This window comes from Hydra vulgaris, chromosome 09, assembly GCF_038396675.1.
Source record: "Hydra vulgaris chromosome 09, alternate assembly HydraT2T_AEP".
In the NCBI taxonomy this organism is placed as follows: Eukaryota; Metazoa; Cnidaria; class Hydrozoa; order Anthoathecata; family Hydridae; genus Hydra; species Hydra vulgaris.
The window spans coordinates 5,125,596-5,139,857 of NC_088928.1; the positions used below are offsets into that span (position 1 = coordinate 5,125,596).

Consider the following 14,262-nt stretch of genomic DNA (forward strand, 5'->3'; position numbering starts at 1 on the left):
TAAAATTTTTTTTTTTTTTTTTTTTTATACATCTTCGCTTCCAACCAGGCTGCAAGCAGCCACTAATTAAAGTTGGAAGTTACTGAAAAAGAAAAGATGAAGATTGTAGAGCAAGATAACGATTGACGGACGACTTAAAAGATTGCAAATTATATGAATCAGGAAAGCAAGATGAAGGAAGCGAATTCCAAAGAGCTGATGACAAATAAGCGTTTTTGGAGCACTTAGAAACAGTCACAGAAAAAGGATGACACTTAATTGAATGACGAGTAACACGAGAATGAATTATAGTAGATGGCACAAGAGACACTAGCTCTTTAGAGCAGTGCCCATTATAGTATTTATAGAAAAGAGAAAGAGAAGCAACATTACGACGATGTGATAATGGTAGGAGGTTGGCTGCAAGAGCAGGTCCAACTATGTTTACAATGCGTTTTTGCACCTTGTCTAAAAAAGAAAGGGCATCATTAGAAGAACCGCCCCAGATATGGCAACAGTATTCCATACAAGGCCGGATTTGAGATTTATAGAGATAGAGAATAGAATCCGAAGTAAGAAAGTGACGAGCTCGATAAAGAGATGCAACCTTAGCAGATGCTAATTTTGCAACTGATTTGATATATGGTTTCCAAGAAAGATTGGAAGTAAGAGTTAACCCTAGAAAATGAAGAGTAGGTGACTCATCGAGTACATCACCGTTCATAAATATAGGAAGATCTAAATTATTGCGATAACGATTGGTTGAAAAAATTAAGTTTTATCTGAATTAAAGTTCACCAGCCACTGTGAGGCCCATGCTGAAGCAGAAGTGAGATCCTTTTCAAGCTCAAATGCCCCCTCCAAGCAATCAGAAGGTCTTGGTTTCTTATCTTGACAAGAATAAATGGTAGTATCATCAGCAAACAATGCCACCATAGATGTGAGAATATCTGGAAGATCATTAATGTAAATTAAAAAGGGTATATGGCCAAGGATAGAACCTTGAGGAACCCCTGAAGTTACAGAATAAGAAGTAGAGTGTTGTCCATCGAGGACAACTTTTATGCTACGATGGATTCAATGATCTTAAAGATGTTGCCGGATGCACAATAAGAAAAGAACACTTCTGCAAGACAATAACAGGTATGTTGTCCGGGCCACAAGCTGTAGAAGAGTCTAGGCAGGAAATCACTTTAGATACAGATGCTGGAGTGATATGAATGTCAAGCAATGGATCAACCTGTTTGTTGGCAATATCAGGTAGAACGCAACTAGTGGAATCAAGAGATGATATTGATGAAAAGTTTTTAGCAAACAATTCGGCTTTGTCTTTAGGTGAGGAGACAAAGTCTGAGCCATACAAAAGAGGTGGAATTATAGATTTGCCTTTTTTATTGATATTATTAAAGATTCTCCAGAAGTCACGAGAGCCTAATTTTTGGGATGAGATACGAGATTTCATGACCGGAGAATAGCGGGTTTTGGCGTTAGACAAAACCCTTTTACAATTGTTTCTAGCAGTAATAAACAGACGTCTGTTTTCTCGAGAATTGTTTTGCTAATAAATATGGAAGTAACTGTTTCGATTGGCAATCGCAGCAGCACAGTGTGAGGAAAACCATGGAGGAGAGTGAGGCTTGACCTGGAATCGTCGAGAGGGAATAAAAGATTCCATGCCAGCCTGAATCCACGAAGTTATGTAAGAAGTACATTTGTCGACAGGAAGACGAAAGATTTCTACCCAAGGGCCATCACGAAGAAAATCACGGAAAGAATCTCAGTCAGCTTTACTGTAGTTGTAAGAGGTTCGATAATAGGGGGATTCAGATGATGAAGAAGAATGAGATATTAGTTTTAGAGAGATCAAACTGTGATCAGAAGAATCTAAGGGTGAATGTGGAGAAACTGAGCACTGACTAGGATCAGAAACAAGACATAAGTCGAGTAGAGAAGGTAAATGATTAGGGTTGTCAGGAAAGCGAGTTGGAAAGTTGACTATTTGAGTTAGGGATTGAGAAAGGCAAAAGTTGTGGGCTTTAATGCCTGCAGAGTCACTGACACTAGAGCCAAGCCATTCAGAGTGGTGAGCATTAAAGTCACCGACAACAACTATATTAGCTGATGGATAAAGAGAGAAGGCTTGGCCAATATGATCAGAAATAATGTCAAAAAGAGTGCAATCTTGAGATGAAGGAGAGCGATATAGAACAAAGAGAAAGGCAATAGAGTGAAGTGGGGCTAAACGAAAGCACATGAAAGAATAGTCTGTGGATTCAAATCTAGTTTCACGACAAATGGGTGAATTCTTACAAATGTAAATGCCCAGGCCAAGCATGTGACTATAGGAGTCTTTACGAATTAGAGGAAGATAACCATCAACACTAAGATCACAAGATGAGACAGCCGAACTCAAATTAGTCTCACAAAGAGCAAGTAGGTCTGGTGAACTTTGCAAGAGATAAGACTCAACAGAAGAAAAGTTACTTCGAAGACCACAAATATTAGTGAATGATAGGTTTAGGGAACTTGGTGATGATGATGGTTTTTTGTGCTTTATAGCTTTTGGTACTTTATTCATTTTTAAATTAGATTGAAGAACTTGACTCGAAGCATAGATAGTACTCAGAACACCGTTTAATAGCCCAAGCAAATGCCTCATTACTACTAATAAACCCTAAGCTGTAACAAAGGGCTCCAAATGTGGCCTCCGCAATGCACACCAAAAGTACAAACAGGGACACCATCCATGCACAACATGGCACTTTTAATACTTTGATATTTTTCAGCTGTTGATGGAATCAGCCTCTCTGAGAGCTACCACAGAGTTCGGGAAACCTGACTACCAGCCGGCCTCAGAACCATAAAACTGAGTTTTAGAGCTGTACCCTCATTAGGAGATAATAGAATGAGTTGCCTAGTCATAAAAACAGAGACGCAAGCAAAACCCATGCATTGAGTCAAGAAGATCCAGCATTCAACATCCTAAACTGGAAACAATGTATTAAAATATATCTGCGCCAGCCTAATAGATGAAGAAGAGGTGCGAGGCTGGTCAACAGATAGAATCTGTTTACCCCTTAAGTCTTTGCCTAGGTGGCCTTTTACAAGACAGTAGCTGGGTGCATTTAACATCTGCCCAAGATGAGTATTTTAATCGAGACACCATCTCTAGCCTTTACTCAACCAAGAGCCCCAAGGCAGGGAGTGTTTTAAATCGGAGTTGGCATCTCCTAGCCTTTGCCTAAAAAGGCGTATCCTACAAGGCAGCAGGACATGAAGCAGATTGTACTGGGTTACATGTTACCAGTAGCAGGATAACCTGATCTGACTGTAAAATGAAACTTGATGTCAAATAATATTTGTTTATTTATTAAATTACAATAATTTAAACTTACAGTGTGGTATAGCATATATATACAAATTATAACAATCTAAATATAAACTTTGCTGTAACTAGTCTAAATAAATACTCATAAAAAATGCAAGTAAACATTTTATAACTGATGAAACTTACAATGTGATATTACATGCCGTGTCTAAAAGAACAAATTTTAAAACCATATAAACTAGCGCTATGTAATCATATCTGCAACCTAAATAATGATACCCATCAAAAGAATTGTAAACATTTTTAATTTTACAACTGATTAAAATTTATATTGTAAGTTACTGTATGTCGCGTCTAAAATATAAAATTATTCAAGAATATATAATAGTCTATATTATAGAAATAAATGCTCAACTACCCTTAGATTTTATTATATAAAAAAATTAAAAATGTATTCAAATCTTTATATAGACAATTTAAAATAAGTTAAGCAACCTTCGAACTAACAAATAACAAAATGTAATTTAAACTGTGTTTATCCATTTGCTTTCTCTTCTAAAATCTAGTAGAAAAAGCAAATGGATAAACACAATTTAATTTGCGCTTTTTTTAAATTGCTTCACATCTAGTAAAAATGTGGTACTTAGAAAATGGCAAATTAAATTTTTTGCAACAAACTTTTTATTTACGATTAAATGTGGATAAAGAATAGGGGCGTGTACAGGAATTTTTTTGGGTAAGTCGCAATTTTAACTCCTCCCCAAAAATGTTAAGTTTTAGCATTCCCCCCCCCCCCCTCCTTATTGACAAACCCATACATGAGGTATGACAGCAATCGCCCGATATTTTATTGCACATGATGCTAACCATTATCAAGCATCATCGTTTCGCACGCTATCTCTTTTTAGAAGAAAATCATGATAACCATAGCCAGCACCAACGCTTCACAATTTCACACGACCTATTCTTATATGAAGCAAAAAAAATTCTTAAAAATCCCTGCTATCGCACTTTTTTAGATTTAGGGAGAGCACGCATAAAGTAATACAGACATCGACTTATTTAGGGATAGCAGGGAGTAAATGAGTCAACTTATTGGTTGATTCGTATACTACTCTTGGTTTGGACAATATTCCTTATCTAGTGTTTGGGACACTACTCCTTATATTACTATTTGCGACACTATTCCTTATCTACTGTTTGCGAAATTAGGCTTTTTTAATACGTTTGATGCAATATGAACTTTTTTTTCGAAACAATAACTTCCGCCCCCCTCCAAAAAAAAAAAGTTGAAAACCAAGTAGTAAATAAACTGCGGGCTATACTTACTGTACTGTTCAATGCCAAATAATATTTTTACAAGGATGTGTGGCTATGAAAATAGCTGTTAAACAAAGAGTTATTTTTTTAAGATAATATTATTTATATTTTAAATTTTTATTATATATTTAATTAATTTATTTTATTATATTTTTATTAAAATTTTATTTAAAACACAACCTACGATTATTTATAGCAAACTTTTTTAACATCTATAGGTAACTCTGTGTAAATATTCATTAAAGCTAAAACATTTAGGCAGTCCTCTACCATTGTGCTTCTTTTATAATATTTTATAATATAAAACGTTCGCTCACATTCACATGAAGTTAAGGGTAAGGTAGCAAGTAACTTAAGACAAATTTTCCAGGACGATTTATTGTTTTTAATGTTTCAGTAATATTAGACGGAAGTTCATTTTTAAAATTTACCCAATATACTTCTTACAGTTTAAGCTCACCTAATAAAGCGAGTAAATTTGGTAAGTCTGTTATATAAAAGTCACCGAAAGACATGACATGATCTTTCCAATTAGTATAACTAGAACACTGAAATTCTGCAATCATGTTTGAAGGAACTAAGACAAGTGCTTTATAACACTTTAAAGTTGTATCATTAAACCTTGTGTTTAACTCAGTACTCAGTAGGTCTAACAAAGGAATAGTGATAACCAATTTAAAATAATGAGAGACAGACTCAAAAGGAGTATTAGCTCTGTTTTTTAAAATAAATGAAGTTCTAGGCTTTTCTTCTATAACATTTATCTTGGATGCAATTTTTAATGCTTGTTCATAGCATATTTGATGGTATTTGTCTACTATATTTCTAAGAGAAGACACAGCATCTTTTAAAGACACAGCATCTTTTAATGCCTGGATAAGATTCAAACCATTATGAATATCATTACTTTTTGTCTGCAACAATTGTGTAATCGGAAGAGTTATATCAAAAACATTTCTTGTTATACAAAGTGCAACAATGAAATCAAAACCTGTTATTAACTTCATTAAAGAGGAAGCAGAAGTAGATGTTGTATGATTAAATGTTTTATTGATATTTAAGGACATTTCTTCAAGATAGGAGACCACAGGTATAAAAAGTATCCATGCCATGTACTTTAACAATCCAACGTGTTCTACAAACACCTTTTAACTTTTTTTGGGAAGCTAATGGAGTACTTTAATCAATATGCTCTTCTAATTTTTGTTGCCTGGTTGGAGAAAGATTAAAAAAGTATGATACCTCTTTTACATGAGCTAAAAGGTTCCTGATAGACTGCACATTGCATGATGCACAAATAGCTAAATTAAGTCTGTGGCTGTAACAATGAGTAAAAATAGCTTTTTCATTCAAATTTAAAATACAAGCCGACAACCCTTTAGTATGTCCAGCCATTGCTCCAGCACCTTTATAAGATTGTCCCCTGCAATTTATAATATCCAAGGAAAGGACAGACATACTTTTTAGTAAAACACTAAATAAACCTTCGCCAGGAACACCATTTGAACAATGTATAAATTTAACAAATTCTTGCTTTATGTCTAAATTAGAATCAACAAATCTAATAACCAAAGAAAGTTGCTCTTTATTTGAACTGTCTGAAGCTTCATTAGCAATAATAGAAAAATATTGAGACTTTTTGATTTCTTCTATTATTTTGTCGGTAACTACTTCTCTGCAACAATTTATCAGCTCATTTTGAGATGTATTTGATATATAAGATGCATTTTTTGATGATATTTTAAATGATCTTCAAGAATTTTATCGCCAGCTTTGACACGAAAATAAAGCAGCTCGATGAAATTTCCTGCAGTTGGACTAGGAGATTCGCTTCTACCAATATGAAATTTTGAATTATCTCGATGACCTCTTAAAGGAAGACCAAGGCGCCCATATAGAATAATTGTTTCAATAATTGGTAACAATAATCTACGATTTTCAGAAATCTGTTATTGAATTATTTTTTGGAAGGTTATATCAATTGGCTCTGTTTTAATAGACCAAAATGATGATAAAGAAAACAAAACTTCAGCAGTTTTAACATGCAATCCCATGTTTCTGCAGGTTAGATTATTATTGTTTTTTCCAAATACATGTTTTTTAAAGTGAGCAGAAGCCTCGTTCCAGTAGTTGAATGGTTTACTGAACAGCCTTTCTAATATAGTACATTCTGAAGGAAAACTATGACCAAAAATTACACATGGCGAGCAGAAAGCGCCATTAAATATTTTTGAATAAGTAAGTCATGGAAATTTATCTACCCATGCAAGTTGAAAGCTACGTCCATTTGAATTTTTAGAAAAAGCAAATGTTTTACAATGCATAAGCATAGATTAAACTAAATGTTGAACTTAAGAATTACTTAAAGTTTTAGCAACACTGGAATAACTAGCATAATTAGAAACCAAATAACCAATATCATAATTATAGGAAGGGATAGTAATTGGTATACATTGAGTTACTTTACTAAAACTAGGTATTGGTAATTGGTTGCAAAGATATGAAGATTTATTTTTTAAATTAAATTCCATAAGACCATCAAGATCTTTAGATTTGCTTTGAAAAGTAATTTTAGTCTGTAACCTGCTACTTTCATTGGAAGCTTTACGTTTCAAATTGTTTTTTAGTACTAATGGAACATAATGATTGTGTTGAAAAAGGACAGAAAAATCATTTGAAAAATTTTTATAACAAAAAAGAAGATATAAAGACTCGTAATTTTCAAAAGAGGTTATACGGGGATAAATAATTTGGCTAGATAATGGTTTGTACTTAGTGAGGCCATTATCTGGGTTTCTATTTTTTTTCCACATATCATTCTATTTTTTTTCCACATATGCTTGACAATCCAAGAACACAAAGGAAAGAGAACCAGTTCTTATCATTTCAATTTTGAACAGCTTCTTCTTGTACTAACTCTTTGCCTTCCTTTCTTATATCTAAAGAATTTTTTGATACTTAAATCGGCGGAGTTTTTTTTAAACAAGGTACTTGTAGGTAGGAAGTTATCTTAGGTTTCTACCTACAAGTTTGAAACTCATCTATACTTACTTGTCTACAAAAACGCGACATTGGTTCAAACCATAATGAATTTGTAACATAGTTACTTCTTGCTACACTTTTAAGCTAAACCATTTATACGATCAGCTTTACTAACTATTTGCGTCTTCCTAAGATTTTCATTAGGTTTAAGGTCTAGTAAATTTGCTGGTCATTTTGGGAACATTATTTGGTTAGTATTAAACTATATTTCGACAAGTTTGGATGTCTAAAGTCGTTATTGTGCTGCTGGAATAGCCATGTTATTAATCGTCAGCAAAAGAAACCGTTTCTTTTTTTTACAAGATTTATATGCATATGAAATGGTTCATAATGCTGTTAATTTTTTTCATATTATAAGATAACAAACTAAAATCTACCGCTAAAATTGCCAATAGCTTTGAGCAGTGGTTAGAGTCCTGAGTTTACAATCTAGAAATATGAGGCTTAATATTCGCTCTACCCTGTAACGGAAAAAGGTGTTCATGTTAAAGAAAAAAGGCGTAGATGCGTGATACTATATAAGCACCTATTAGGTGTTGTCGTAAAAAGGTGCTGAACAAAAAGGTGTTTATGATACATTAACACCTAATAGGTGTTGCGGTTAAGAGTTGTTCATGTTACATTAACATTCTTTATGTTACATTAATATCCAACAGTAAATATGATCTTAACCTTTTTGTTAACTCATGATTGGCATGTTTTTAATAAGGTTTTAAAAAACCCAAAGTTTTTTTAAAGGATTGTTCCAAGAGCACACATTTATATTTTGAAAAACAACTTTTTAATATAAAGTTAATATTTTATATACATTAAGACTATAAATATACAAATAAATTTTATGTTATAACAAATTTCAAAAGCTAAAAACTTTAACTATTTGAAATAAAATTGTAATATAAATTTTTGTTTTGTATTTTTGTAATTTTAAAAATGTATATGATTGCTAAAAACTGACCGAAGAAAAAATATACAATGCTTGCTATGAAACGTCAAAATCGAAATCCGAAAGGAAAGAGATTTTACTACACATGAGTACAAGTTACATTGTAAATCCATCTCACACGAGGTATCTGTTCGTAAAGAAAACTAAGCCGGGTCTTCCCAAACAAATATACATCAGTTTTTTAAAAAACGTCATTAAAAGATATTTTATGACCAATTATTAATAGTATATTTACTGATAAATTAAAATCAGTCAAAAATTCACCCAGTTTTTAAAAATGGTGATTATTATTTCAGGGATCAATCTAAGGACCTTCATTATTTTTAATATATATTAATGGTATGAATAAAGCTTCTCATAAAGTATCGTCAATTATGTATGCTGACGATACAAATTTATTTTACAACAACTCTGATGTAAAAATATTGTTCGAAACAATGAACACTGAACTAGACAGCATTAACCCATGGTTTTTAGCTGATAAGTTATCATTAAATTGTGAATAAACAAGTTTTACTCTCTTTCATAAAATAAGACAATCAACTAATCGTTCGTTAAAGTTGCCAAAACAGTCAATCAATAAAAATGAAATAAATTCAGTAAATCATAAAAAATTTTTTTGGAAAATAATATTTGATGAGAACCTATCATGGAAAAAAACATATTAGTCTCATTGAAACAAAAATATTTTATACTATAAGTGTATTATATAAATCTAGGGCCTTTCTTAATTATAAATCACGCAAAAAGCTTTATTTGCTCATTGTCATTTCTCCTACGCTAATATTACTTGGTCTAACACACACAAAACTAAATTAAAAAGATTACAGAGCCTACAAAACCACGCATGTAAAACAGTTAACTATTAAAAAGATTAGAACAATCTTCCCCTGTAATGAAATACACGGATGTCCTAGATATATCAAGACTTATTTCGCTTCAAATATTAGGATTTATGTATAAAGACAAGAATAACTTGCTATTAAAAGATTTTTCTAAGACTTTTACATCGGCTTTCTCAAAAAAATTCAATCTTCGGTCAAATACCAACCATACACAGCAAAAAACATAACGCTAAAATAACAGTTACATAACATATATACAAACGTATATATGTTATGTAACATATATACATATATAGGGGAAAGACGCCTTTGATGGCATAGCGCCAATGATGGCATACCGGTCATATTTTCATAAATATAGGTTATGGCAAAAAAGTGATTAGACCAACATTTCTATACTGACTTTACATTAATTTTAGTAAAAATACGTCCCTTATGCACAAATTTTGGGATGTGCTGTTGTATTTTTAATCCTTTTAAGTATTTAAGATTGTGATTTTATTATCAACTGTGCAGAAATGAAATTTTAATGCATTTTATTTCCGAGTTTTGTGCATTTAGTGGAATACTTATTTTAATTTTATCTTTTGAACAAGGCAGACATAGCTTGTTTAAATGAAAATGATAACTTCTTCCTATGATGGCATACTCACGAGTTAGGTGTGTTGCAATATTGACGAGTTGAGAAAACCTTTTTTCTTTCATAAAAACAATATATTTGTTAGTGAAGTAAAAAGGAATTTTTTCTTCACTAAAAAATTTTTGGTTCAAAAAACACATGAAACACAATATCTCTTATGCGCATGCGCGAAATTCTAGACTGCTGCTGTGTAGCACAAAAGGGTTATTTAGGACGATTACGCGTAATTTCTGGCATTTCTGAAGGAAGACTCTAAGGTCGAATGAAATTGTCAAGTTACCCTTGATGCTAACCATCCCCATCCTCCCCTATGCCATCATAGGAGCAGTAGTTGCCTATAATGGCATGCATGTGCTTTTTTTTTAAATAAAAATAACTAATATCAAAATAAAACTGGTAAAAACTCTTGGGGTAATTATGGTTTTTCATGTAACAAAGAATGTATCCATATCAAAACTTTTGTTCATGGTCTACAGGATACTGAATAATGAAGCTTCAAAGTTAAGTATGCCATCATAGGCGCCTTTCCCCTATATATTATATATATAACATATATATATATATATATATATATATATATATATATATATATATATATATATATATATATATATATATATATATATATATATATAGATATATATAGAACCCTTAGATGTTGTCCGAAAGTTTTTTCGATATTTTGTTGACAAAAAGTAAAAATTAAAATGCAAGACCGGAATTTTTTTTTTTAATAATGATAGACTGCCTGCCCCAACCAAACCCTCAGTCGATGTAGCAGCACTCCCTTGCGGGTCAGGCTATTTGTCAGTCGATGTAGCAGCACTCCCTTGCGAGTCAGGCTATTTGTCAGTCGATGTAGCAGCACTCCCTTGCGAGTCAGGCTATTTGTCAGTCGATGTAGCAGCACTCCCTTGCGAGTCAGGCTATAAGATAGTCGATGTAGCAACACTCCGCGCATGATTTACAGTAAAAAAAATAAAAATAAAAACATTTTATTAAAAAAAATAAAAATAAAAACATTTTATTAAAAAAAATAAAAATAAAAACATTGTTTATATTGTTAAAAACATTCAAAATGTTATAAAAACATTCAGAATGTTTTTAAAAACATTCTGGTCAATTAAATTTGCGTTTTTGTGGTTTTTTTAAAAAACGATTAATTTGTAATTAAATTAATGGTTTTTACTTTCGTCCAACACGGAAATGTTGGACGAAAGTCAAAAGTAATTAAAAGTGACGTATGTGTTGGCGTAAGAATCACTTTTTTCCTTCCGCTCTTCCTAAAGCCAACAAACTATAGAACTATAGATATACATATATATATATATATATATATATATATATATATATATATATATATATATATATATATATATATATATATATATATATATATATATATATATATATATATATATATATATATGGATTTCCATTCAAATGAACACTGCCACAAGGAAAAGCAATTGCAAATATTTTTCGCGCCAAATAAATAGCATGTTTTCTTAACAACTCACACACATTTAAAAACAATTTACCCTTGTTACATTGACACGTTTTTACGCCAACACGTTTTTTTTTTAACGATAACACCTTTTTTTTAAACAGTTAGAGTTTTTTGTCTTCAACATGTTCATATTTTTAACACCTTCATACGCTAGCACCTTTTTTTTAAAACACGCACACTTTTTTCCGTAACAGTGTAATCAAAATATCAAAGTTAGTGAGAAAGTCGGTGGAAACTTCCTCATTAAATGCTCTTCGGTGGTAGTCTGGGAAAGATTGTTATGTTCATAGGGACTTACAAGTTTAATCATTAAATTGAATAATTCAAATTGAAACATTTAATTTTTGTATTTACGTTTAACGGTGTTCTGTTGCAAATTAAATGTGATCTTGTGGAATTGTGTATAATATATATTTTATGTTTTATATATATATATATATATATATATATATATATATATATATATATATATATATATATATATATATATATATATATATATATATATATATATATATATATATATATATATATATGTGTATATATATTAACTTTATCAACAACAAAAAAACATGGTTCAACTTTTCGTTGTTGTTGTTTTGCTATTTTACTTAGAGCTATTTTAAATTAAACCATCATATTTTTTTAAATTAGACCGTCATATTTTTTTAAATTAAACCATCATATTTTTTTAAATTAGACCGTCATATTTTTTTAAATTAGACCGTCATATTTTTTTAAATTAGAAAGTCATATTTTTTTAAATTAAACCATCATATTTTTTTAAATTAAACCATCATATTTTTTTAAATTAGACCGTCATATTTTTTTAAATTAGACCGTCATATTTTTTTAAATTAAACCGTCATATTTTTTTAAATAAAATTGTCATATTTTTTTAAATTAGGCCGTCATATTTTTTTAAATTAAACCGTCATATTTTTTTAAATTAGACCGTCATATTTTTTTAAATTAGACCGTCATATTTTTTTAAATTAGACCGTCATATTTTTTTAAATTAGACCGTCATATTTTTTTAAATTAGACCGTTATATATTTTAAATGAAAAACTCCGCTTAAGCTTGGTTTCCAATTGTTAAAGAAATGTCGTAGTACAGGTTTAAAACAATTTTGTTTTAGGTGGCCTATACTCAACTTAATTTAGAAATTTCTAAAATCGTAGAATCGTAGAAATTAAAATCGTAGAATCGTAGAAATTTCTAAAATCGTAGTTTTTGATTTTCAACCGACAACTTTTGATTTTTCAAATTTAAACCTAATTAAAACACAAACGGTTTATTTTCCAACCTACTTAGATTTTTATCAATTGAATTTTCAACCTACTGTATTTCTGACCTACTGTTTTTTCAACCAACTGTATTTTTTGACTTACTGTTTTTTCGATCAACTTTACTTTTTCAACTATTTCAACTTGTTCAACTATTTCAACTTTATCAACTACACTTTTTCCGGTATGTATTTTGTATATTTTTTGTTCATTCAGCCGTAGCGCAGTGGTTGTAGCACTGGCTTCAGAATTTCAATTTCAATGCCTGCTAGAACTTGTCTTTTATTAATTTATTGTTAATTGAATTTTTTTTAATAAAAAAAAAAAAAAAAAACGCAAGGACATCTCATTACATCTCAAACCTGTTGAATATGAAAATCTCTATAATCGGTTGACAAATAAATCGTTCGAAAATGAAAACATCATGAATCGGTAAATAATATGAACATTAATTTGTTGAAAACAATTTAGACCTCAGTAGGATATCTGAAAATTATTTCAACTATTAAGTAGATGTTTCTTTTTGTAAATCAATTTAGTAGGTTGAAGTTTTTGTAGTTCGAACTATGCGACCTTGTTCAGGCAAGTAACAAAAATTATATTGGGAGGGCAATGCTGGGTTAGGGGCTCCGAATTAGTTTTAAGGACCTTTTTTTATTTTTATTTTTATTTTTTCAATATTTTCAGTCAATTTTTTCAAAACTATTTATTTGAAAAATTATTGGGAGGCAAATGCCCCTGCTATTCCCTCCCCTCCCCCCCGGTTCTACGGGCCTGTTGTTTTACAATGAAAATATTTTCAAGCTTAAATTGCACAACGTAACGTTGGCTGTACAACAAAATATATATTGTACAATAATCCTTGTGTAGATAGAAAAAATCTTTTTTTATTTTTATTTAAATAGATTTGATATTTTATTCAGCATTTCTATTAGTATTGGAAATGTTTAGCTCTGTTTTAGTACCGATGAATTTGAAGATGAGGGTACCTTTTGGCTAAACTGCAAAAAAACCCTAGAGAAAATAAAACTACTAATAATTTTAATGAATCTAATAACATCATTTTACCTTCATGGTCTAATTCAACTGCATTTAAACCAAAAGGCGTTCCTAAAGCAAGAACGCAGAAAATACTAAAAAGAGATTGGCCTAAATTAGCCATAGCTTGTGGTCGCACTTGTGGAATTTCGGACGGAGCAGCGTTTATTGCATCCACCGCACTTCAAGATTTTAAACTAAGTTGTTGTTAAAAGTTGTTGAAGAATACGTATCACTCGTAGAGAAACCAGGATCAAAATATATTTGGCATATTACAATTAATTCAGGGTCAGCAAAAAACGTCAAATGCAGTTTGCTGAATTAGTTGA

General features: G+C 31.0%; 1 protein-coding gene across 1 annotated transcript; it reads right to left on the bottom strand.

Moving 5' to 3' along the window:
- Positions 1-5,806: 5,806 nt before the first annotated feature.
- Positions 5,807-14,057, bottom strand: LOC136085204 (52 kDa repressor of the inhibitor of the protein kinase-like). The gene is made up of 4 exons (XM_065806493.1): positions 13,964-14,057; positions 7,033-7,256; positions 6,353-6,573; positions 5,807-6,302 (listed from the first exon to the last, which is right to left on the bottom strand). The coding sequence occupies exons 1-4, from the start codon at positions 14,055-14,057 to the stop codon at positions 5,807-5,809; spliced, it is 1,035 nt and encodes a 344-aa protein (XP_065662565.1).
- Positions 14,058-14,262: the final 205 nt, after the last annotated feature.